The 23,946-nt window shown below is 39.1% G+C and overlaps 1 protein-coding gene across 7 annotated transcripts in view; it reads right to left on the reverse strand.

The window, feature by feature from the left end:
* Positions 1-23,946, reverse strand: part of Hectd1 (HECT domain E3 ubiquitin protein ligase 1) — an 89,863-nt gene that overhangs the window by 14,022 nt on the left and 51,895 nt on the right. For 2 of the 7 annotated variants that reach the window (XM_060387472.1, XM_021654179.2), the window contains exons 20-30: positions 21,284-21,418; positions 20,231-20,370; positions 19,560-19,883; positions 17,502-17,668; positions 17,236-17,412; positions 13,049-13,744; positions 12,231-12,452; positions 7,128-7,261; positions 5,959-6,081; positions 4,229-4,385; positions 187-409 (exon numbers count right to left, since the gene is read on the reverse strand). In XM_060387472.1, the coding sequence (XP_060243455.1) occupies positions 187-409; positions 4,229-4,385; positions 5,959-6,081; positions 7,128-7,261; positions 12,231-12,452; positions 13,049-13,744; positions 17,236-17,412; positions 17,502-17,668; positions 19,560-19,883; positions 20,231-20,370; positions 21,284-21,418 (2,498 nt within the window). Of the gene's footprint in view, positions 1-186; positions 410-4,228; positions 4,386-5,958; positions 6,082-7,127; positions 7,262-12,230; positions 12,453-13,048; positions 13,886-17,235; positions 17,413-17,501; positions 17,669-19,559; positions 19,884-20,230; positions 20,371-21,283; positions 21,419-23,946 lie in introns of all 7 variants that reach the window. The other 5 variants (XM_060387470.1, XM_021654178.2, XM_021654180.2 and 2 more) reach the window with 3 other exon arrangements.

Genomic DNA, 23,946 nt, shown 5'->3' on the forward strand with positions numbered 1-23,946 from the left:
AGATTCTTCTAGCTTTCAAGTTTAGCAACCCTGCATCTGTAGTCAGAAACAATCTCACTGGTTCCTGCAAAGCAACAAAAAACAAATTTTTTCTGTTCCTATAATCCAAACTACAGACTCTTCACTCTCAGCTCATAGGTAATAACAATGTCTGCTCTGCTCAAATACCAAATTACAATCTCTTACGTGTAAGTTGGCTCCCAGATACGCCTAAGTTTATCTGACTTCACATTGCCATTACAAGACAGCTGAAGCAGTCTCTGCACATAATAAAAGATGGTGGATCTGAAGTTGGTGAGCGGCAGTTCAACTTCTCGAGTCGTCCCGAGCCCAGTTACTTTTAGCGTGAGAGCCAATCGAGGTGATGGAGTGCACTCAACTTCTTCTAAGAGCTCTGAGTGAGGCGTCCCTGCAGATATGAGAGACATGGAAATCACCTCACAAAGACTACTGCAAAGGAGACAAGGCTACACATTCATAAACTATGTCCACGTAACGTTCTCCTGGCTCCAAGACTTATTTTACTTATTACTTCTGGTTTGTGAGAAAAGGTCTTCTTTGGGAGTTCAGGATGGCCTGAAACATGCTGGACTATGCAGCCTGTGTCAGGCTGGTCTTTGAACTCAGAGCAATCAGTTCTGCCTAAGCCCCTCAAATACTGGGATAACATGATCTCTGACTGTTTTACTTAAAAATTAAAAAATGAAGGATTAAAAGAAAATTTCAGATGTATGAGGAACTTTGCCTGTATGAATATATGTATGTGCACCACATATTCAATAGAGTGCCTGCTGATGGAGGCCAAAAGGGAGCATCAAATCCCTGGATCTGCAGTTAGAGAAGGCTGGAGCACCCACACAGGTGCTTGGGAACCAAATCTGGGTCCTCTGCAAAAGCAGTGAGTTTTAACATTTGTGCCATCTCTCCAGCCTGTTTGGTTTTGCTTTTAAGTGGGAATTATGATACCTAGGTTACTTAGAGAATAGAACAGGATATATGTATAAAATAGATCTCATTTTTATTTAAAATGCCTGGTAACTATGAGCAGTTAATATTTAAGTTTATAAATTATAAACTCCATTCAGGAAATATCGTTACTCTCTGAGCCAATAATCTGTCAATCATTAGATTGATGATATACTTTGGAAAAACCTCATCTTTTTATTAAGTCATAATTCTTTTTTCTTTATATCATATGTCTCTTAAAAGTTTTTATTCATTGTAGTACATTCCATTGTGCTCTTTTTTCTTCTTTCTTTCTGCTGTGTTTTTTGTTTTTTTTTTTCTTCCAAAAAAGGGTCTTACTATGTAACTCTGGCTATCCTGGAACACACCATGTAGACCAAATCATGGAGATCCACCCAAGATAGAAAAAATAATGATAGAACTAACTGACACAGAAAGCATATAGCTGTGTATACTCCTTAACTAACTGGTCTTTTGTGAAGTTCAAAGCATCTTATTCAGCCCAGTGCGATGGAAGCACTCTGGAAGGCAGAGGCAAGCAGACCTCTGTGAGCTCGAGGCCAGCCTAGTCTACAAATTGAGTCCAGGAGAACCAAGGCTACACAGAGAAACTGTATCTGGAAAAGCCAAAAAAAAAAAAAAAATAAAGTACATGTACCTTTATATTGAACACAGTCTTTTTCTTTTCTTTCTTTTTCCTTTTTGGTTCTTTCCAGACAGGGTTTCTCTATATAGTCCTGGCTGTCCTGGACTCACTTTGTAGACTAGGCTGACCTCGAACTTTAGCCTGGCTAAACACAGTCTCTTTATAGCAGCAAAGTAATACTTAGTGGAAAATCTTCAAGGATCATGAATTAAGAGTACCTGGCATTTACTGAAGCACAATCAAGTAGCATGATAGACTACCTTAAAATAAATGTCTTATTTCATTTAATCTTTTTAAAAACTACTTTGCCAAACAAGAATATCACTCTCTACGTAAGACATGTGAAGATTCACTATTACTATATAAATGGTGCTCTTTCCACATAAACTGATTATCTCTTAGTTCTTGAGAACTGAATCTGCTGGTTTCATTCCTACTGAAGGCTCTACAGCAGAGCCGGCTTCCTTGTTTTTTGTTTTTTTTTTCTCTTCTCACTTACAAGGCTGCCCATATTCCTTAGCTCACAGCCCTTCATCATGAACCTCTGCGTCCCCGGCTTCACATCTCTTCTGGCTCCGGTCCTTCTGCCTCCCTTGTACAAGAATTATATTGAACCCACCTAGAGGTGTTTACTCAATTATATCTACAAAGCCTCTTTGCCATGTCAGAGCAATGTACTCATAGGTCCCAGAAGTTAAGACCTAGATATCAGCCAGGTATGGTGGCACACACCTGTAATCCCAGCACTCAGGGAGGCAGAGGCAGGCGGATCTCTGTGAGTTCGGGGCCAGTCTGGTCTACAAAGCAAGTCCAGGACAGCCAAGGTTACACACTGAAACCCTGTCTCGAAAAACAAACAAACAAACAAACAAAAAAAGAAAACAACAACAAAAAAAGAAAACCAAAAAAAGATGTGGCTATCATGGGTGAGAGGGGTGCATTAGGCCTACCCACTGCCCATAAAAGAGCCAGATGTGTGTTTTGGTTTTGGTGTTCTGGTTTTGGCTGTGCTCTGCTATGGAGACGGTCGCACTATGTAGCCTCCCTGGGCTTGAACTCAAGAGAGATCCACCTGCCTCTGCCTCCCAAATTTCCTGATTGAGAGTGTTTAGCATCTATGCCCTATAAAAGAGTATTACCAGATGAAGTCATCACCCAGGCCAACTGACTCCAGAAACTGCCTAAAAGCAGACACCTCTTCTTTTCCTTTAAGATGGCTTTCCAACGTTAATATTTAAAACCCCACCTTTAAATACTGCCTTGCTTACAAGACTGCACAAATACAAACACTGCTGGCCTTGTTGCGGATGGAGCTTCATGGCAGAACACAAGATCCCAGGCCTGAGGTTCAGCCCCCAGAAACACACACATACACCTCAACAACTCTTCTGTAAGAAGCCCACACCCATTCTTTGGAGCGTATCTTTCTTTCTAAACACTTCTTTCTTCTTAACCCCATGCTCAAAATCTATCTTAAAGCATATATGCTTTTTTTCATTGTTTTTCATGTTTTTATTTTGAAGGTTTTCGATTGTTGTTGCTGTTGTTTTAACACTCTCATCTAGCCCAGGTTGGTCCAAAATTCAAAGTATTTGAATTTTCAAGCTGAAATAGAACATCTGATCCTCCCGCATCAGCCTCCCCTGTGCTGTACTGCTGTTATGTGCCGACACATCCATCTTAAAATATCTTTACTAAAACCTCAACTCTGTTGGGGGGCAGAGTGGGAAGGGATAGTGATTAGCTCCTCTAAAATATCCATTTTTGCTGGGGTTTTGTTTCGTCTACCTTCTGTGTTTTGTGTGTATTTGTACACTGCATACAAGTGCCCGTGGAGGCCAGAGGTTTACAAGATACTTATGCTGGCATAGGGTATGTCCGAGAAACTGCTCGTGCACTGCTCATTCACTAGCCTGGCTGCCGTGACCCCAGAGCTGGGTCTACTGCCCAGTGCTGGGATCACAGACATTAGCTGCCATGCCCAGCACCCCTTCCCCTGTGTGTCCTTTTGGATGTGTTATGTGTGTTCGTGTGCCTGCAGATGTCAGAAGAGATATCAGATCCCACTGAAATGAGAGTTTAAGCAGTGAGCTGGCTGATGTGCATGCTGGGAATTGAACCTGGATCCTCTGCAAAAGCAGTGGCTGCTTTAAAGCTGAAACACCTTCTCTCCAACTTTTTGCATGGGTGCTGAGGATCCAAACTTAAAGTGGCCTGCTTATGAAAAGCAAGCCCTTGACCAACTAAGTCATCTCCCCAGAGCCTTTTTCTTAAAAAAAGAAAACAAAACTGTATTTTTTAATTAATTTCCTTGGGGGAGGGGTGCCACAGAACACATGTGGAAAGCATAGGACAATCTGTTAGCTCTCTTCTTCCACCATGTGGATTCTAGGGTTTGAACCTGGTTTGTCAGGCTTAGTGGCAAGTGCTTTACTCGCTGAACCACATCACTGGCCCCAACATCTCTACAAGTTTTTTAACTTGTATAGATTTGGGGGTTTAACAAGTTTTTTTATTCATAACCTACAAATGCAAGCAACACTTTACTTTTCAAACTGTATATAACCATCCCCCTTGTTAGCAATGAAGAGATCACAAGGCGACAATTCACGGCACCTGGGGGCGGGATCTCCAGGTCGGTGGTCTGCTGGACGTTGGTGCGCCCAGGCCTAGGGTCGAAGGCGGGGACCAGTGCGGAGAACTGCCGCTTGAGCACGTAGTCATCGTCCCAGGTCCGCCGGCGGCCCCCTTTGCTCTCATACTCCTCTTCTTCCTGTACAACGCAGTCCACATGCGGTCAACACTCAGGGGAAAGTCTTCCCCCAGAGTCTAGCCAGCTACCAAGCAAGGGAGCTACACGTTACGTAATTCTTTGAATTTTAAATTACATTTAGTTCCTTATGTGTGTATTTTCATGTCTATATGAAGGTCACAAGACAACTTGTGGAAGGTGGTTCTCTCCTTCCGACATGTGCGTCCCCGAAATCAAATCTGGCTTTGTCAGGCCTGGTGGCACCAATCCACAGAGCCAACCCACTGGTTCTTTAGTTCCTTACAGGACTGTACTTCCTCTATTTGAGCTGACTGCTAAAGCATAAAATAAGCTAATATAAACATATAAAGACACATATTTACTTATCAAATGAATATTGTATTAGTGGCTACACAAATTTATGCCTGTGGTGATATAACAGAGAACTATACTCAAGCTCTATTTCCTAGCTTTGATATTACAATTTGATAGTATAGTACTAAGATCTGGAAAAAAACTGGGCAAAAGATATGTACAGCCCTTTGAACCTATTGTTTTAAAGTAAGTTTTTTCTTAATGTCAATTTCATTTCATACTGGATTATTCACACAAAATGAGTCACTGGGAGGTGCTTTAACTTTGTACAGATGAAACTCTTACTAAAATAACATACATGCATACAGATGCCTTTTAGAGTTCGAACACTTGACTGAAACAACTTTTACAATAGATGAACTGACACTATATATATATTTATGGTGTTAGAATGCTTAGATTAACATCCTGAACCCCAAACTCTTATGTATAACTTCCAGAGACGCTCCATCTGAAAACTGCAGTGAGTGACAACAAATGGATATTGCAAAGAGGAAATCCCATAGGTCATGTGATGTAATAAGGACTGTGCCTACCACTTAGTGATCGGTGTGTGCTAATCAGGTTACTACTGTAGGGCCAACAAGATGACTTAAGAGGTAAGGGAGCCTGCCACCAAATCTGATGACCACAATTCATATTGGAACCCACCCCCTGCAAAGAGAAAACTTACTTCAAGTTATCTTCTATGACACACATGCCCACATGCACACTCTATGTAGGGAATAGAGAGTTCTTAGTAGTAGTAGTAATAATAATAATAATAATAATAAAAGACTACCACTACTTCTACAAGTATTACTATGACTACTACAAACCTCATCTGTTTTATTTTATTTTTCAAGACAGGGTTTCTCTGTGTAACAGAGCCCTGGCTGTCCTGGACTCACTGTGTAGAACAGGATGGACTCAAATTCACAGAGATCCACCTGCCTTTGCCTCCTAAGTCCTGGGATTAAAAGCATGTGCCATTACACTCAGCACAGCTGTTTTAATATATGTTTATACTTTAACCACAAGCCAAGATGAAGCAGTTTCAAGTAAGAAACCCACGCTTGCATTACAGCAGAGCAATCATGGATTCTCTGTGAAATATGCAAGTTAAGCACCAGGGGACGTTGGTTTCTGTAACTGTTTGATAGCTCCCTCCTCCTCCTTTTGGCTGATGCTTTCCTAGGAATGGAAAAACTGTGTGGTAGGGACTGTGAACAGGAAGTACCTGCTCTCCAATAGGCCGGCTGCCTGCTCCAGAAGGGACCTGTGGGAGCTGTGAAGTGACAGCATGGTGTGTAACGTCAGAGCGGGAGCCAGCACGACGCTGCAGGGATGGACGTCTCAGAATCTGAAATTAAAACACAGCCAAGAGACATATGTTTAATTATTTGATCCATACTCTCCATTCAGTCCAGTCCAAGAAAATTGTTACTTAAAATTCATTTTTTTAGTTGGCTGGTGGTGGCGCATGCCTTTAATCTCAGCATTTGGAAGGCAGAGGCAGGTGAATCTCAGAGCTCAAGGCCAGTCTGGTCTATAGAGTGAGTTCCAGGATAGCTAGGGCTACATAGAGAAACCCTGTCTAGAAGGAAAAAAACATTAAAAAAAAAATCTTTCTCTTCATTAGCCATCTTCAGCAAAAATAAGGTGTTTGGGGCTAATTATATTAGCCTTCTTTTAAGAAACACACTTAGGTGTTTTTTTGTTCGTTGTTTTTTCACTATACTAGAGCTTGAACCCAGAGCCCTGTCTGCTAAGCACTTCGCCACTGACTTACACCTCTAGCCCTTTGGTACAAACTTTACTTACTTTACAGCCCAGTCTGGCCTGGAACTTACTATGAATCCAGGCTGCCCTCAAACTTGTAATCTTCCTGATTCAGGCTCCTAAGTGCCAGGACCACAGGCATTCGTCACCTATTTGTCATATATTATTTATTTTGTGTGTATGTGTGAGTACATTTGTACCCTGGTGTACAAATGGAGATCAGAGGACAACTTGGGACAATCCAGTCTTTCCTGTCACTATGTGAGCCCCAGGGATTACTGAACTCAAGCTATCAGGCTTAGTGGCAAGCATCTTTACCCACTGTGGAGTCTTGAGGACCCCATGCATATGACACCTAAATGATACAAACTAAAAAGCATTTTTTAAAGTTCTTCACTCCACTAAGTAAAATTTTTTGGCACTTGATAATATTTTATCCCATCTACTTTATTTTTGAGACAAATTTTTACTCAGCACAGACTAGCTGCAACTCCCCAAGTGCTGAGAATGACCTTGAATTTCTAATCTTCCTGCCTCTCTTCCCAAGTGCTGGGATTACAAGGGAGTACCACCATGGCTGGCTTTCAACCTCCTGTATTAGTGAAGGGAGTGGGAGAGTCTCTCTACCATAACCTCCTCGTATTCTTGATCCTCCTGATTGTCATCTTCATTCTCATCATCTTCCTCATCAGGCTCAGGCAGATCCTCGTCATCATCTAGCTCAGCTAAGAGAGTACTGGCACGACAGCTATCGAGAAAATCTAGGAAGGAAAAGCCGACAACCTTATTGTCAGTACAGTCAATAAACAACAGGAAGGTGCCCTTGCATCTGGGCTGTACAAACCAAAGGTAAGATTCGAAAGGCTCAAGCATAGATGTCGTTACCGATGCCACCTATATATTTTAACAATGCATATAAGATAGTTAACAACTGAGACTAATCCCAAGGATGGCAGAAAAACAAATGGATGATCACAAAGTATACTTCAGTCAACAATCTATGAAAGGGCAACCACACACAAAAAGGATGATGTTTACAACAAAACAAAGGAATCCCACCTTCATTCACTGAATATCACGAGAAGTATAGTACGGTAAAAAGAACCCACCAGAGCCATCTAGTTCACCCCCATGTATACTGAGGTATACTATAAGCCACAAACTGTTACGTCACATATATATAATTGAAAACAAAGCTAGAATGTCCAAGTGTCTTAGAAGCCTACAGAAGACAGAGGATTTAATAAACAAACTTACAAGTATGAGCTTCTATAAAAGACCTTACGAAGACAAACAGATTTTAAACCAATCAAAAAAGAATTAAGCTTAGACATGGCAAGTTATTTCATGACAATGACTACTTAAGAATAATATGGGCCAGGCGTGGTGGCATATGCTTTTAGTCCCAGCACTTAGGAGTCAGCCTGGACAGCCAGGGCTACACAGAGAAACCATGTCTCAAAACAAAAACAAACAAACAAACACACAAACACAAGAATAGCATGTATTTGTATGGAATAAGTACAGTTTCTTTCACATTGTCCATATAATTTAATGCGTAAGCAAGTTCAGTAATCTTGAATCCCTGTATCTTCCTCTTTCTTAGGATATCTTCCCCAATGAAGACTAGGTCATGCCAGAGTGATGGCACACACCTGTAATACAAGCACTCAGTATGTTGAAGCAGAATTTTGAGTTCAAAGCCAGCTTGAACTATACAGTAAGATTCTCTTTAAAAACAACCAGAGCAAGGTTGACCAGCAAGAAGTAGGTCAAAAGTGCTTGCCATACAGGCCTGACAACCTGAGTTCAATTCCCAGAACCCACAGGAGAAGGGAAAATTGTCTCCTGGAAGTTGTCCTCTGACATGTACATTATATATATATATATACAAAAAGGATAATAAAGAATAATTTTTGAAAGTATGTGTCAAATTTATATTGTCCAACATAAAGACACTAACAAGCTGTTCTTGATGAGAACTAAAAACAAACAGCAAAATAGTGAGACTAAACAAGAAGTTTTTAGTAACTGTAAAAGGAGAATACTAACTTTTTTATATTAATTAGTTTATAAGCTTTGTATCCCAGCTGTCACCCCTCCCCAATCCTACACTTCCTCCCTCTTCTTCTCCTATGCCCCTCGAATACTCTTAGTTTGTTTTTGTTTTTGTTTTTCCAGAGCTGAGGACTGAACCCAGGGCCTAGCAAGCGCTAGGCAAGTGTGCTACCACTGAGCTAAATCCCCAACCCCATCGAATACTCTTAATACTAGAACTAAACAACGGTGAAAATACATAATACATATGCCTAAAGAACATCAGATTATAATTAGTTAGCAACTTGCATCTACAGACCTTTGAACCAAATCTTTTAATCAAAACTTAGGAAAAGAATCATGCTATTCTACCTAATCAATCTCTAAAGTAAACACTTTTTAATATAAATATTATTATGAAATCACTGTGTCCAATAATCACTGACAAATTCCAGCATGACTGGCAATAATTTTAGCATTCAGTGACATTTAAAAACATGGTGTGTTTTATAATTTAATAGTATCTTAAGTTTAATGATAATATAATCAAATGTCTAATCTCTCTTTTTTTTAAAGATTTATTTATTAAATATACAATATTCTGTCTGCATGTATGCCTACATGCCAGAAGAGGGCACCAGATCTCATTATAGATGGTTATAAGCCACCATGTGGTTGCTTGCTGGGAATTGAACTTAGGACCTTTGGAAAAACAGCCAGTGCTCTTAACCTCTGAGCCATGTCTCTAGCCCCCAATCAAGAGTATCTTAAGTTTAATACTCTTCCCATATGTGAGGGGCTATCCTGCAATTTAGAGTAGCTCTCATGAATATAATACGAATGTATACAAATAAACCCATTATACCTTTGGTTCAGATGTTAAGGAACACACTTTTAATTTCATATAATGAAATGTTCTGATATGTTATAATTCACGTAGGTCATTTTCCTCAGATTCCTCTGGTTATTAGTATACAAGAACAATTAAAACTCTGAGAGGCGTTGGTGGTATACACCTATAACCTTAGCTCTTGGGATTCTGCAGGCAGGAAGGTCAAATATGCAAAGCCAGCTTGAACTACACAGTGAAATTCTACCTAAGTACAGAAAGAAACAAGAAAAGCTCCGAATTTCAAATTCTGAATATGCCACAGAACCAAACTATGTCTCCCAAAATAGAAAGTTTACACTGCATTAACTTTACACCTAATAAAGGCATTATAAAGACTGATGTTATTCTCGTCCTTCACACTAGCTTTTGTGTTAGGTGTAGAGAAGAATAATTTCATCATCTAACACTTTAAGACAGCCAACAGCCCTAACATTTTACTCCCTTTCCCACTGGCATACCACAGCCTTTTTAAGGTTAACATGATCAAAAACTCAAGTATGAAGATCTGGAGAAATGATTCAACAATTAAGGGCTCTTTCTCTTGCAAAGAACATGAGTTCAGTCCCCTGCAACTGTGCTGGGCAAATCATACACCTGTAACTGTGACTCCAGGGTCCGCTCCCCTGCTCTGGACTCCATGAGTATCCATGCTCCTCATGTGCACGCACATGACGTGTGCACATACATCAAGGCTAAAAGCTGTGTATTAACAAACGACTAGGAAGGGACAGACAGCCTCCATGAAGACTTTGATGTAATAATCACCAAATTTTGCACATTTAAGAGACAAAACAGAGAAATTGAGAAATATGACTTTCATAAAATCATAAAGCATTAAATCTTTGGCTTAGAAGAGGCCATATTATAGGAAACAAAAAAAGAAAACCCACTAAAAGAAATACACATTAAAAAGTACTTAAAACATATTTTTATATAAGCTCTTATCTTTGAAATCATCAAAAATTGTATTTTTTTTAATAAAACAAAGGGCTGAAGCTACAGTTCAAGGATGGAGCTCTCACCAAGCCTGTGAGGGCTGGGCTCAATTTCTAGTAATGCCAAAGGGGAAAAATAAGTAGCACAATCAAGCAAATAGTATTTCAGTTCATCTTGACAGGAAGACAACTGTTTTGAGAAGTAACTACTTTTTTGTTTTGTTTTTGTTTCTTTGTGAAAAGGTTTCTGTGCAGCCCTGGCAGCCTTGGAATTCACTCTGTAGACTAAGGTGGCCACAAACTCTGAGATCTACCTGCCTCTGGCTCCCCAATGCTAGAGTTAAAGGTGAGTGCCACCACTGCCCAGCTTGGAGGTAATTAATTTTAAAGAATTTAACTGAAAGAAATTCACAGCAACACAGTCCTAAGTTTTGCATTCATGCGTTTATGGGAAGGAAACAGCCACAGCAACCCTACAAAGTATACAAGTTATCATAATGCTCCCACAGTGGGATATTTGGCAGTAATCCAAATAATGGAGAGACACTTCCAGCAATGGGATATATTTTCAAATGTACTGAGTAAAAAACTAGCCGAAAAGATATAATTCCCTTTAAAAAAACAAAACAAAACACAAAAAACATATATATTAGACATGTACCTGAATAGGTTTGGACGGTAGGGACTCTGCATTTTCCTTTTGTTTATTTATTTGTTTTGTTTTTCAAGGCAGGGTTTCTCTGACTCTACATTTTCTATTAAAATTTTTTCCTAATATGCTAAAAAGGCTATTTTTCTTTCAAGATTTTTTTAAATGTCTATTAGTGTTTTGCTTCTTAGATGCCACATGCAGGCCTAGTACCAGCAGAGGGCATCCATTTCCCTGGAGCTCCAGATGGTGGTGAGCTGTGTATGGGGACTGCAAAGGCCTCCGCAATAGCAACAAGTGCTATCAGCTGCTGAGCATCTCTCCAGTCCCCTTAAAAACACTAAGAGAATCAAAGTTTTCGTCTCTGCCTACAGTACAGAAGCCATGAAGATAAAACTTCAAATCTTTCTAAGCAAACTTTAATGAATTTGAACACGTCTCAAACCAACAAAATTCAGTTATGCAATTACTTCCAAAAGATTCTATAACTGTATATAAGTATCACTACAAAAACTACTGTTCCGTCACACTTCTACTTTTACTGAGACGTATCAAATACTTTGTTACAATGGTTCTTAAGACTTCATTATTGACAAGCGGCAAAAGAAGATACCACAAGAATGCTATCAGTTATCTACTTTATGATAAAAATATTTCAATTTTTTTTAAAAAATCATTACGTGTACAATCTTTTTGCCTACATGTATGTCTGTGTACCACATGCACACAGTAGGCTCGGAAGTCAGAAGAGATGTTGGATCCTTTGGCATTGGACCTATGGATGGTTGTGAGCCACTATAGGTGTTGGGAATAGAACCTGGGTCCTCGGCAAGACCAACAAATGCTCTTAACCCCTGGGCTATTTCTCTAGCCCCTCTAATCAGATAATTTTTAATACTCCTCCACACCATAGACTTTTTCCATTTTCTATGAAGATATATTTTTACAAAAGGTTAAGAATATCTGAGGATGGGCAGGGTGGCACACGCCTTCAATCCTAGCATTCATGAGATAGAGACAAGTGGATTCCTGAGTTCAAAGCCAGCTAGCTGGGTCTACATAACAAGGTCTAGACCAGCCAAGGCTACAAAGCAACACCTTACCTCCAACTCCATTCCCCAGCAAAAACTCGACAGATGAAGTGCAATGCAACTGTAATATATCTGTATATACGAATGCATATATGTGTATATGATAAACTCCACACTGTAACTTACCATATAGGGAATATTCTGCTTCCTGACCTGTGTCACTCTCACTAGAGGTTGAGGTGAGGCTGGTGGTTAGAGTATTACTCAATGACTGACCCACTGACAAAACTGTTGTCGCCGTGGCTACATTGCTGCTGCTCGTAACGCTAGACGTTGACATTGTCACTGTCGATGTAGTACCGGGGGTGGTCAGATTAGGGAAACTCTGAGCACCCATAAGAGGAGAAGCTGAAAATAAAAATCAAGCAAGTCAGTTGAATACGCAGGACTGCAAGAGCCTTAGAAAAATCAAGAGACATATTTATAAAGTCCATGGAACACATTAATAATGAAAACACTGAAAAGCAACAACTTTGGGAAACCAACTGAAAACCAAATAAAAATTATGCTTTTAAAAACCTAACTGTTTTAAGCCTAGCTTTTACAAGAAGGGAAAGAAACAATAGAAATATTTTTACTGTAATTTTTATGGGAATTACTCTGACCCATTAATAACTTAAAATTAGAACTAAATAGCTTCCAGAAGCTAAGCTGAAAATAGGAGTGAAGTGAAAGCCGTGTCAGGGTATACACAGCTTTACTATTCAGCATCTAGTAGCTGTCCACTTTGTCATCTAGTTTTGTTTAGCCATTTATTATAAATACAAGCTAGTGTGGTTCCTTAGAACTGGACTTCATAACCCCCAGCTCCAAGGTGCTGCGACGGATGTAGTCTGTCTGACACGGTTAAATCAGAAAGGCTGGAGCCAGACAACTGAGCAAGAGGCCCTACTGGGATCCTGCAGCGTGGAAGCACTGGGACCCGGAACGAAAAGCTCACTTACTTGCTGTGCTCATCACATTTCTCCCCAAAGTGTTAGTGTTGTTGTCGCTGCTGCTCCGGCTGAGGTTCATGTTGTTGGTGGCATTAGTCCGTGCTATGTTTGCCACTCTCCTTACGAAGCTCTCCAAGCTAGATGTTTCTCTTGAGGACAGGTTAGGTACACTTGCACTAGAGCTCATAGGGGCCCCAGCAGCCAACAAAGAGCTCACTGACAGTCTATTGCTTGCTGAAGAGCTAAGGGGTCGTTGTGAAGCTGCCTCCTTATTAGTTAATTCAGATACTGAACTAACATCAGGAGAGCTAACACTAACAATTCCCATGGAAATTGCACTAGACTCCCCAGGAGCTCGAACACAACTATCAGGGCCTAACTTCCTTTCAGCATTTTCACTTCCCGTTTCCGCTGTTAGGGTGCTGGTGCTTGCACTGGAAGATGACCCTACTTCTGTTTGAGGGACGTTTTCAGCAGATGAAAGAACAACAATTGGTTCATGGACATCAGCTCCTGAAACTATACTGTGTTCCATTACAATTTCTGATCTCCGCTCCGTTTTGGTCGAACCCAAGCTGATGTCGCTGCTACTGGCCACGCTACACACAGAACTGCTGCTTCCTTTTCTACTTGAGGAGCCTGCAGCAGCAGACGTCTTGTCTGGACAGTTGTTTTTCACCAAGCTGCTCCATGACTGCGTTGTGCCTGAAACAGTGGATGAAACAGGTTTGGGTGATGCCACTGTATCAGGGTCGTACCCTGGTGCAAGCTTGAGGTCAAATTTTCCTTCTGCGCCCATACGGTAAGAGTTTGAGCCACCAGCATCCCAGGTGACATCAATCCAGCCTGGAAAGGGACAGGAGTTTGTGAGACCCAGCAGAAAGCAGAGAGGAGCGTGTCAGACAGTAGCTCCACAATATGGGATCAGCTTTTCATCAGTGCTGTACTTCTCTGAATTTCTAACCAATTAAGGTCTGCCAACTAAAAGGTAAGTTTTGACCTCAAATTAGTAAAAATATTATTTGATATTGTTATTAGTTTATCTGAACATCCTCACAAAACAGTATTAAGGAAAAGTATTCGCTGTATACAAGGTTCTGGGAGGCCTCCAAAGCTCTTCCTTTACATTCATTTCTCAACAGCACAAGACTGGTCAAATTTTTTTTTTTTTTCAAGACTAGGTTTCTCTGTGTGTAGCTCTGGCTGTCCTGGAACTAGCTCTATAGACCAGGCTGGCCTTGAACTCAGAGATCCACCTGTCTCTGCCTCCCAAGTCCTAGGATTAAAAGTATGTACCACCACTGCCAACTGGTGATATTCAAAAACATTGTAAAAGTAATATTACGTCTATTCTGCTTAAAAAAAAAAAAAACTTTTAAAAAATGGTGCTGAGGATGGAATCTAAGGCTTGACACATACCGGCATGTACCCCTGAGCTATATTTCCCAACTACAGGAACAATTTTTTTAATGTACAAGAAAAAAGAAAACCCTGAAATTTCAACAAGTGAACATTTTTGAACTGTTAGATACGACTACGTGGTCATCAAATGTTCTTTCAAGAAAGAAGCACTAACCATTAATTTTTAAGGTTGGAATAAACCCTAAAAAAAATAACATTCCTATGTCACTTTTATAAAAATATTAGGTTCTAGCCTTTCAGCTGTGTTCTTAAAGTTTAGTGGCTGCTTGATTTTCTTATGGTTAAGTTTACTAGATTTGAAAAAGCATAAAAACATCTTAAAGGCAGATTGAGGTCTTTTAGAATTTACATAGTAAAGCTAGTAACAAACCAAAAGATAGCTGACTGACCTATATTAACTTACATAGTTTTTTTTTTTAAAGGATAATAATCCTTTTTTAAAAAGGATAATAAAATAAGTGATTAGGAAGGAAGCTAATGGAAATTTCAGTCTTACTTCAGCAAGAAGCTAACTACCCAGAGTAAGTAAATCCTAGCATACCTGAGCACTGACACAGACGCCACCCAACCACATACGCTAAACTCATGATTATGATGAGGGTGAGGATCACTGAGCACTGAAGATTATATGCTCATGAGTTATCTGAAAGGAAACCAACCGCCTCAAATCTAGATAAGCTTAGCTATTATTTCAATTTGTATTTGTATGCTGAAGCAACTTTTGAAGAACCAACATTTAACTATCTCTTCTGTTACAGAAAAAAAGCATAAGAAAAGGAAAAGTTCAAAAATATATCCCAGTATTAGTATTGCATTAACTGATAGCCACATGTAAACAAATGACCTAATTATACTTTTAAATATAAATTTGTTTTCCCCAGAAGGCAGATAAATCCTATTTTCCCTTGACCACTGACTAGATGATATTTAACAAAGTATCTTTACAATTCTGTAGAATAAGTGAATAAATGGGTAGTTCTACCAACACACACGCTTGAGAAGAGCAATGGATATGACCAATAAACACAATGTGCAGTTACACTAAAAAGTGTACATCGTTTATACTGTTTGAAAAAACGTTTAAAATGTAAACATACATTATACCTAAATATGATATAAAAATTCCTACGCTCTAATCATTGATTTTAAAAAAAGAGTTAGCAAAGATTACCTATTATGAGAAATGTATTTGAAACCTAAAAACTCTGACGTTTGAAACCAAAGCTGAATTGCAACATTTGGAGGATCAAAAACATGAGTCTTTCTTGAGTTCTAAGTTCTAAAATTAAAATTCTAATTTTCTTATGTGGTAGTTTCAGTTGACTCCACCCAGAAAAAAAACAAACTGTATCGCACGTCACGAGCTACCATCCTCTTTGTAAGAACCATGCTTCAATTTATAAGAGAGAATATGAGCTCATTAGCAAGTATAAGACACCCAAAAATGATAATATTTTCCTATCTTATTTGAATGATGCTCTGGTTACCTCAACCCTTGCCTGTCATATACATTTTATCTCACTGTTTAAACATAAATCTGTTTATGTTTTCAGTTGTTTGCAACTGGGACTTTTGCAAATGCTACAGAAACGTGTTTAAGTAATGTGGCAATTTTCAAGGAAAGTTTAAAATAATAACATTTAAAAAGTGATTTACTAAGCTATTTAAATTAAATGCTTTTAACCACATAGAAGTAAATGCATTATAAAATTAAATGTTAACTGTTCTCCTAAGGTCTACCTGCCTGCAGTTTTTATTTTTAGCAATAGGTCTCTAGCCCAGAAACAGTGCCAGGCCAGGATTTCCACAGTGCTGGGGAGCAGACCCAGGGCTTCATGCACAGCACGCCACCAACCAAACTAAAGTCCTAATCCCGTTATTTTCAGTATAGCTCTTTAAATTTTAGGAAACACATTAGGCATATAAACATTTTACATTTTTTAATGCTCTGTACAACTGATAAGAACAAACCTACCATGATTTAAGCAAATCATCTGCTACTAAGTAAGCCTTTAAAATTATGAGAAAAAAAGCCAGGACAGCTGCTGTGGGAGATAACAGTAGTTCATTCTGTGGGTAAGGACTTTTGCTAAAATGTACAGCACAAAGGTTAAAATGAACTTACCTGCGCTATCCAATGAGTCCTACCTAAAGAGGGCAGGTTAACCTCCCCCAGAGGCTGATAGACTGCACTGCTGTAATGATCTAGTAAGCAATCAGGGAACTATTCCTTATTCCTTGCTCGACTGAAAAGTAAGTTTGAACACTAATCCTTTTTCTTCTACATGTTTTTAAAGGCACTGCCTAAATCCTAAAACTACCAAGAAAAAGACAAAATTAAAATTGGGATTTAATGATAACGTGAGACCAATAAGGAACAAAGAAAAACAAGTATCTTGATGATATTATTTATATTAGTTTAATAATCACTGTATAATATTAGCAAATAGATTCCAGTCAAAAATATTGAAATTTATTTTAAATCATTCATTCATTCAACGTAAGTGAGTTGTTAATTTTTAGGAAAGGTCTCAACCATGAAGCTCTGGTTGGCCTGGAACTATTCAGCTGGTCTCATATTCAGAGATCTACCTCCTCTACCTCCAAGTGCTAAGAGAAAAGACAGATGCACTATGCCCAGCCTTTTCATTTCAATGTGAAGTCGTTATCAGTTCCTCTACAAAGCTCTGGTGTATTTACACAATTTACAATTTATCCAGAGACGAAAGAAAGGCATGTGGCATCAACACCAGGAGTGAGAAGCACCTACTCACCATTGTGCAGCTCTCCTGTGACGGTGCCTTCCCCCTGCGGGCTGCCGTCCTGATCTCTCCACTTCCAGTCGAGACCTCTGATCACGCGTGCTCCCGGAACCATGTACTTCAGGACTTGCGAGCGCACAAGGCGCCTCTGCCTTCTAAGATTAGCTTCTGCTTCTTTAGCTGCTTTCCCTAGGAGAGGAGAGGTGAGGAAACAGAAACCAAGTCACTCTTAAGAAACACTTGTAGAAAGCTAGAAATGTCTCATGTCTTTTCACTACCTAGCTGGTCTTCACATACTCCATTTACAGTGCCGTAAAGTTCAAATCCAGACAGTGAGAGATAGTGTGTCTGTCCACTCGCATTCTTCCCCATCTGTTTAATCCTCACATGTCGCCATCCTTGCTTTTCATCCTTTGCTGGGTCAAGTGGCCAAGTTGCAGTTGACCTGTAAATGCATTAGACAAAAAGTATTTTACAATACATAATTTTAAAAAGAAAATAAAAATAACATGAAAAAAGATAATGGAAGTGAGAAGGTTTTCTTACACAGTAACAAACTTTAGGAAAAAAAAAAAAAAAAGAAAGAAAGAAAGAAAATGAGCCAGGCATGGTGACACATGCCTGTAATCCCAGCACTAAAGAGGATCTCTGTGAGATCGAGGCCAGCCTGATCTATAAAGCGAGACTAGGATAGTCAAGGCTACATAGAGAAATCCTGAAAAATCAAACCAAACCTATACATATCCTTAAACATCACTTAAAATTTGATTGAAAGGGCAGGCATGATATTGCATGTCTTTAATCCCAGTACCCAGGAAACAAAGATGCAAGTGAATGGCTGTAAGTTCAAGGCCAGCCTGGTCTACACAGTGAATTCCAGGCCATCCACAGTGAGACCCGGCCTCAAAAAACAAAACAAAACAAAATTGATTACAAAAATGGTTAAAAACATTAAATATGAAAATTTAAAAATACCTAATTTACAATGCCAAATGATTTGATTAATGCAAAAGGATATTTTAAATGAATATTACTTTTAAAGTGAAATTTTTTGTAAATCCTTGCCATTTTAAATATATTAAAAATTTTAACTTTAAAACTCAAAAACTTTGCCAACTAATCCTAATGATAATACCATTCCTTTCATACTATATCAAATGCAGAAATGAATTGAGAAGAAATCGTTTTTTCTGAGTCTAATTGTGAAAAAATACATAATCTGGCCTGAGGGTGTAACCCAGCTCAGCCCAGCACAAAGTCCTGTGCTCTGTACCACACATACTAATCCAAACTCATACTCACAGAAGAAAAAAAATTAAGAAACCATAAGATAAGAACATTTCTTACAAAAAAATAAAAAATAAGAAAAACACCATAAGCAATAACTACTAATATGTTGAATATATATATATACACACACACACACATAACATGATGATTACATGACTACAGGGAGCACCTTTATAACTTTACTTCCATTTGTGTGCTATAGAACTCTAGTAAGTTCTATACTAGAAATATACTCATCCTTTTAATCAAAATGTAACTGAACTTTATAAAAAATAATTTTTATAACTTTATAAAAAATATACACAAATATACTCATCCTTTTAATCAAAATGTAACTGAACTTTATAAAAAATAATTTTTCTTTTTTTAAGCCTGCGTGTCTATGCACTATGAGCATGAAGCACCCTCAGAGGCCAGAGGAGGGCGTCAGATCCCCCAGACTAAAGCTAAACACCTACAAGCTGCCATGTGGATGCTGGGAACCAAACCCAGGTTCTCACAAGACCAGTGCTCTTAACTTGTGAGCCACTTGTCCAGCCCCACTTCAGTGTGCGCGCGCGTACTCACGCATCTGTGCGGGAGCACATGTGCTAGTACCCACATCTGTTAGAGAACAACCTGTAGGAGCGGGCGCTCTCTCCACCACGCAGACTTCGAGGCTCAAACTCAAGCCATCAGCAACAAATGCCTGGACCCAACAGCCACCTGACTGGCCCGCACTGTCATCTTTTTGATAGTTTCCATAAGAGCCAATATTTCAATATTTATTTATTTATACACTATAAGATCTCATTATAGATAGTTATGAGCCACCATGTGGTTGCTGGGAGTTGAAATCCGGGTTTTGGAAGAACAGCCAGTGTTCCTAACTTCTTAGCCATCTATCTCTCCAGCCTTATTTCAAACTTTCAATGTCTAAACTACATATAAAGAAAGAATATCTTGTTTCAGTATTTCAAAAAATAGAGCACTACAGTCCACAATCATGAAAATAAACAAGGCTCTTTATACTGAGTTCCCCAATTTGTGAAGACTCCTCAACTAACCCTGGTTCATTGAGACTGCAGTCATCAACATGGGTATACAAAGAAGTCCAGTTCTGTCCATCTTTGGATACCTGGAAAACCCAGTTTCTCAGTGCAGACCTTCCATAGCCACGAGCATGACGAAGTGTGTATGCTGACGGTATTACCCAGACACCCAGATCTATGGCAAACCAGGCATTCTTATCATCATTGCTGTGACAATTTAAAGCTGAATTATCTCGACTCAGTATGTCTTCCAAGCGGCCATAGGGCAGATTTCTTCCTTCTGATGACGTCACCACTACAAGTCCATAAGCTGCAGGGTTTACCCATTCATATGCAGTTCTGCACAAAAATAAAATTTTAAATTAAAAAAAAAAAAAAGGAGACATCAATAAGGCAATTTACATTTGTTTATATTAGCTCTAAATTCCAAATTTCCAACTGAGAATGGTGGTGCACTCCATAATCAAGCAGCTGGAAGTAGAACAGGAGGGTCAGAATTTAAGGTCACCCCAGACTACACAGCAAGCTTGAAGGCCAACCTGGAGTATAATCTAATCTTAAATTTAACAAGTAAGATAAAGCTCCTTTAGTAGAAAGATGTTGAGTGAGTATCTAATAACTTTACTACCTAAAATGTTTTTTTCCCAGCTACAAACTGCCACTTTAGCTTAAATGAAATAACTTACTTTGCATTTGTCCCAATCCAGTAAATGATTCCATTTTCATCAAAATCATGCTGGTGCCGAAATATAAAATTTTGGCCTTCTCTTAATTTTCGAACAAAAACAAATGAGGATCGGTCAAAATCATACCACTGCTTTGCTACCTAAATCAAAGTAAATACAGAAGACTTTCACCTTGATAACTCTATTTTAAAGAACATTAAGCCACCCTTTCAACCTTTTCAAAGTCCATTGTGTTATAATGAATATTTAAAAAATAATCGCCTAGCCAAGAGTTGAACACATAAACACTATACAAAAAATCAGACATCCCATAAGCAAAAAGCTCCACTAGCAGTAACACAGATTGCTTCTTGTTTCCTGCACTGCTGGAAAACGGCACCCACGTGCTAGGAAACACCACCGCGCAAGCACAGTAATGAGCACAGTATTTTTCACATATTTTTTTAATAGAAAAGGGCCTTGATTATAAAATGACATTATAGCATACAAAAACATTTTTTATTATCACTGGTCTTCAAATACCTTTGACGGTATATAATATTCAAATTAAAAAGTAATTGTCATAATTACTTCCTATTAAAAATACAAAGTTAGGTGCAGTGACTCATGTCTGTAATTGTATTAGTTTTTCAATACAAACTTTTAAGATGGAAATGGTGGTCCACGTCTGTAACCCCAGGAGGTAGGGAGGTGAAGCAGGAGGATCAGCTCACCAGCATGCTTACCAAGATCAAAGACAACCAGGGCTACAATAGACTGCCTCAAAAAAATTCATACTAATGAACCTTTTCTTGATTAAAAGGAGATTGCCTATACCTCCATGTAGATAGATAGACCTTTACTGAATGTACTAAAATGTTTGACTGCTATGTCAATATTAGATGAATTTAATAAACACCTCTATGTTGAAGGTATTGGTAAGACTGTTTCTAAAACTAGAATTACTAGGCACAACTCTATTACCACTAACTCTGGATGTTTATTTCCCTGACTTTACTACACAGGGTGAAAGCAACCTTTTCCTTCAAGAAGCTCCTGCCAGACAGAGCTCACCATTTTCAACAGATACTGTTCCAGAGATTCAACTGTAGCTAAGGGCTCCATCTTCAGCATTCTGCCAGTCCGGTCTATCAATGCAGTTTCACCAGGTGCGCGTTCCAACCGAAAGCGTAATCTTCTTGTAAGTATCTACACAAAAATGACCAATATTCTTCAAAAAATACCTCTTTTCTTGGAATTGTAAGAATGATATAGAAACAACTGAGATTCTTATAAAGTATAGCCATAATGGGAGGCTAAAACCAGGTGTGGTGGCATATCTGCAATAGGTGAGTTGGGAGACTAAGGCAGGAGGATTGCCATGAGTTTGAGGGCAGCCTGGGTGACCTGTAAAACTTGGCCTCAAAAATATAAAAAGTAAAAATTAGCACAAGGAAATAGATCAATAAATATTTTTTCCTAGCTTGTAAATAGGTTTCCTTACTGGCAGTGATTGTAAGAAAATAAGTTAACTTGCTAGACTTTCCAAACTTCCAATATAATACTTTAAGTAAAATTATAAAGTATTTTCCCAGACAAAGCCAGGCATGGTGGCACGTGCCATTAATCCCAGCACTTGAGAAGCAGAAGCAGAAGTGTTTGAGGCCAGCCTGATCTACATACTGAGTTTCAAGATAGCTAAAGCTATGTAACAGAATCTACCCCAAAAATAAACAAACAAGTGAAATACTTTCACAGAAATATATAGCTAATAAATTGTAAATTACAGATAAGTTTCTTTAAGTAGTTATTCAACTCATTCCTTGGAAGCCACAGCACATATGACCTTAGGCTAACAAATCTTCATAAACTTGGACATCTATCTACCTATCTACTTATTTGTGTGTATAACTGCACACTTGCACAAATGGTAGTCGGAACAAGCATCTCTCTTCACCACGTGGGCTCTAGGAATCAAACTCAGATAATCAAGCATGGCACCAAGCAGTCACTGGCTGTAAAAGTCAGATTTTTGTTTTCTTTTAAAATGTACTTACTACATTTTCTTTATTTAGCTGGAGGTGGGCCATGCGGCAGTGAGAAAACAACCTAGAAACCAATTCTCTCCTTTTATATGTGGGTCCTAGGGATCAAACTCAGGTCCTCAGACTTGGTGGCAAATGCCTTTATCTGCTGCACCATCTCTCAAGCCCAAAAAGTTAAATTGAAATGTTAGCTTGCCAGAACATGAAATTATCTGAGAGGAGAGCCTCTGCTGTGTTGGGAGAATCTCTTGTGCACTGTGTAAAGGTTGTCTTTGTATTATTAAAATGCTAATTTCTCTATCTGCAGAGATCTGACTATAGCCTGGATTTTGGTATTGTGGTTTTTGTCAAGTGTCACTGTTTTGTAAGTATGTTCTCCATCGTCTTCTGACTGGTTTAAGAAAGAGATGAATGGTCTATGGCAAAGCAGGAGAGGACAGGAGGCACTTCCGTGTAGAGAGAGAAAACTCTGGGAAAGAACCAACCAGATGCAGAAGGAAAAAAATAGGTGCCTGTACTGAGGATAGGGAAAGAGCCAAATGGCAGAACACAGATTAGCACAAACAGGTTATTTTAAGTTGTCTGAGCTAGTTGGGAACAAACCAAAGCTAAGCATTCATTTTAATAAAAAGTCTCCGTGTCATTATTTTGGCTGCTGGCAGGTCAGGACAGTCCAGCAGTAACTGGCAACCAACTGCAGTATCATTTAGAAGTCTAGGTCAGTCTGGCCTGCAGTCATGCTTGTAAGGGATTTCTTAAGTGATGTAAGGAAATGCAGCCCAGTTGTGGGCAGCACCATTCAAGAGTAAAGAAAGCTATCTGAAAGAGCAATCAGGCAGTATGTGTGCATTTGTTTCTCTCTGCGATGTGACATGGCGGGTTGTCTCAAGCTCCTGCTTCAGTGACCTCAGTCACAATCGTGACTGTAATCTGGAATTGCAGTCAATTAACCCCTTTCTCACCAAGTTGCTTTTGATCAGGATATTTTATCACAGTAACTGAAATGAAACTAAGATGCTGGTCTCTAATAAACTTTAAAACGTAAGATAATTTTTCACCTGTACATTTTACTATGTAACCAATTTCAGCAAGCTTTATTTCTACATAATCTTATTTCCTACAGAAGCGCTGCTAAATATTTCCTTATGCATTTGACACATTTCTGACCTTGTTCCTTTGGGTTTTATACAAATTGCTGAAATGAAAAAGTGCACAGGGCTGGGGATGTAGTCCAGCCAGCAGAGTACCTGTCCTGGGTTCAATCCCAACACCACAGAGACCTAGCACAGTAGCTTAAAACTGTCATCCCCATACTTAGGAGGTTGAATGAAGATCAAGAATGTAAGGTCCCCAACACAAGGAGCTCATGGCCAGTCAGGGGTGTGTGAAACCCCGTCTCAAAATCAAACAAACCAACAAACAAAAATACTGAATAAGTACAAAATAATAGACACTGGGAGGCTGGAGAGATGGCCCAGCCATTAAGAGCACTTACTGCTCTTCCAGAAAACTAGGATCTGTTTTCCAGAACTCACAAGGCAGCTTACAACCATATCTTTAGTTCCAGTTTCAGGGGATCCAACACCCTCCTCTGGCTTCTGCAGGCCTCAAGCATGCACATGGTACACATAGATGCAGACATAATATTATACACATAAAATGAAAACTGTTAAAGACATCCTGTAATTTGAG

This window comes from Meriones unguiculatus, chromosome 7 (assembly GCF_030254825.1).
Source record: "Meriones unguiculatus strain TT.TT164.6M chromosome 7, Bangor_MerUng_6.1, whole genome shotgun sequence".
NCBI lineage: Eukaryota > Metazoa > Chordata > Mammalia > Rodentia > Muridae > Meriones > Meriones unguiculatus.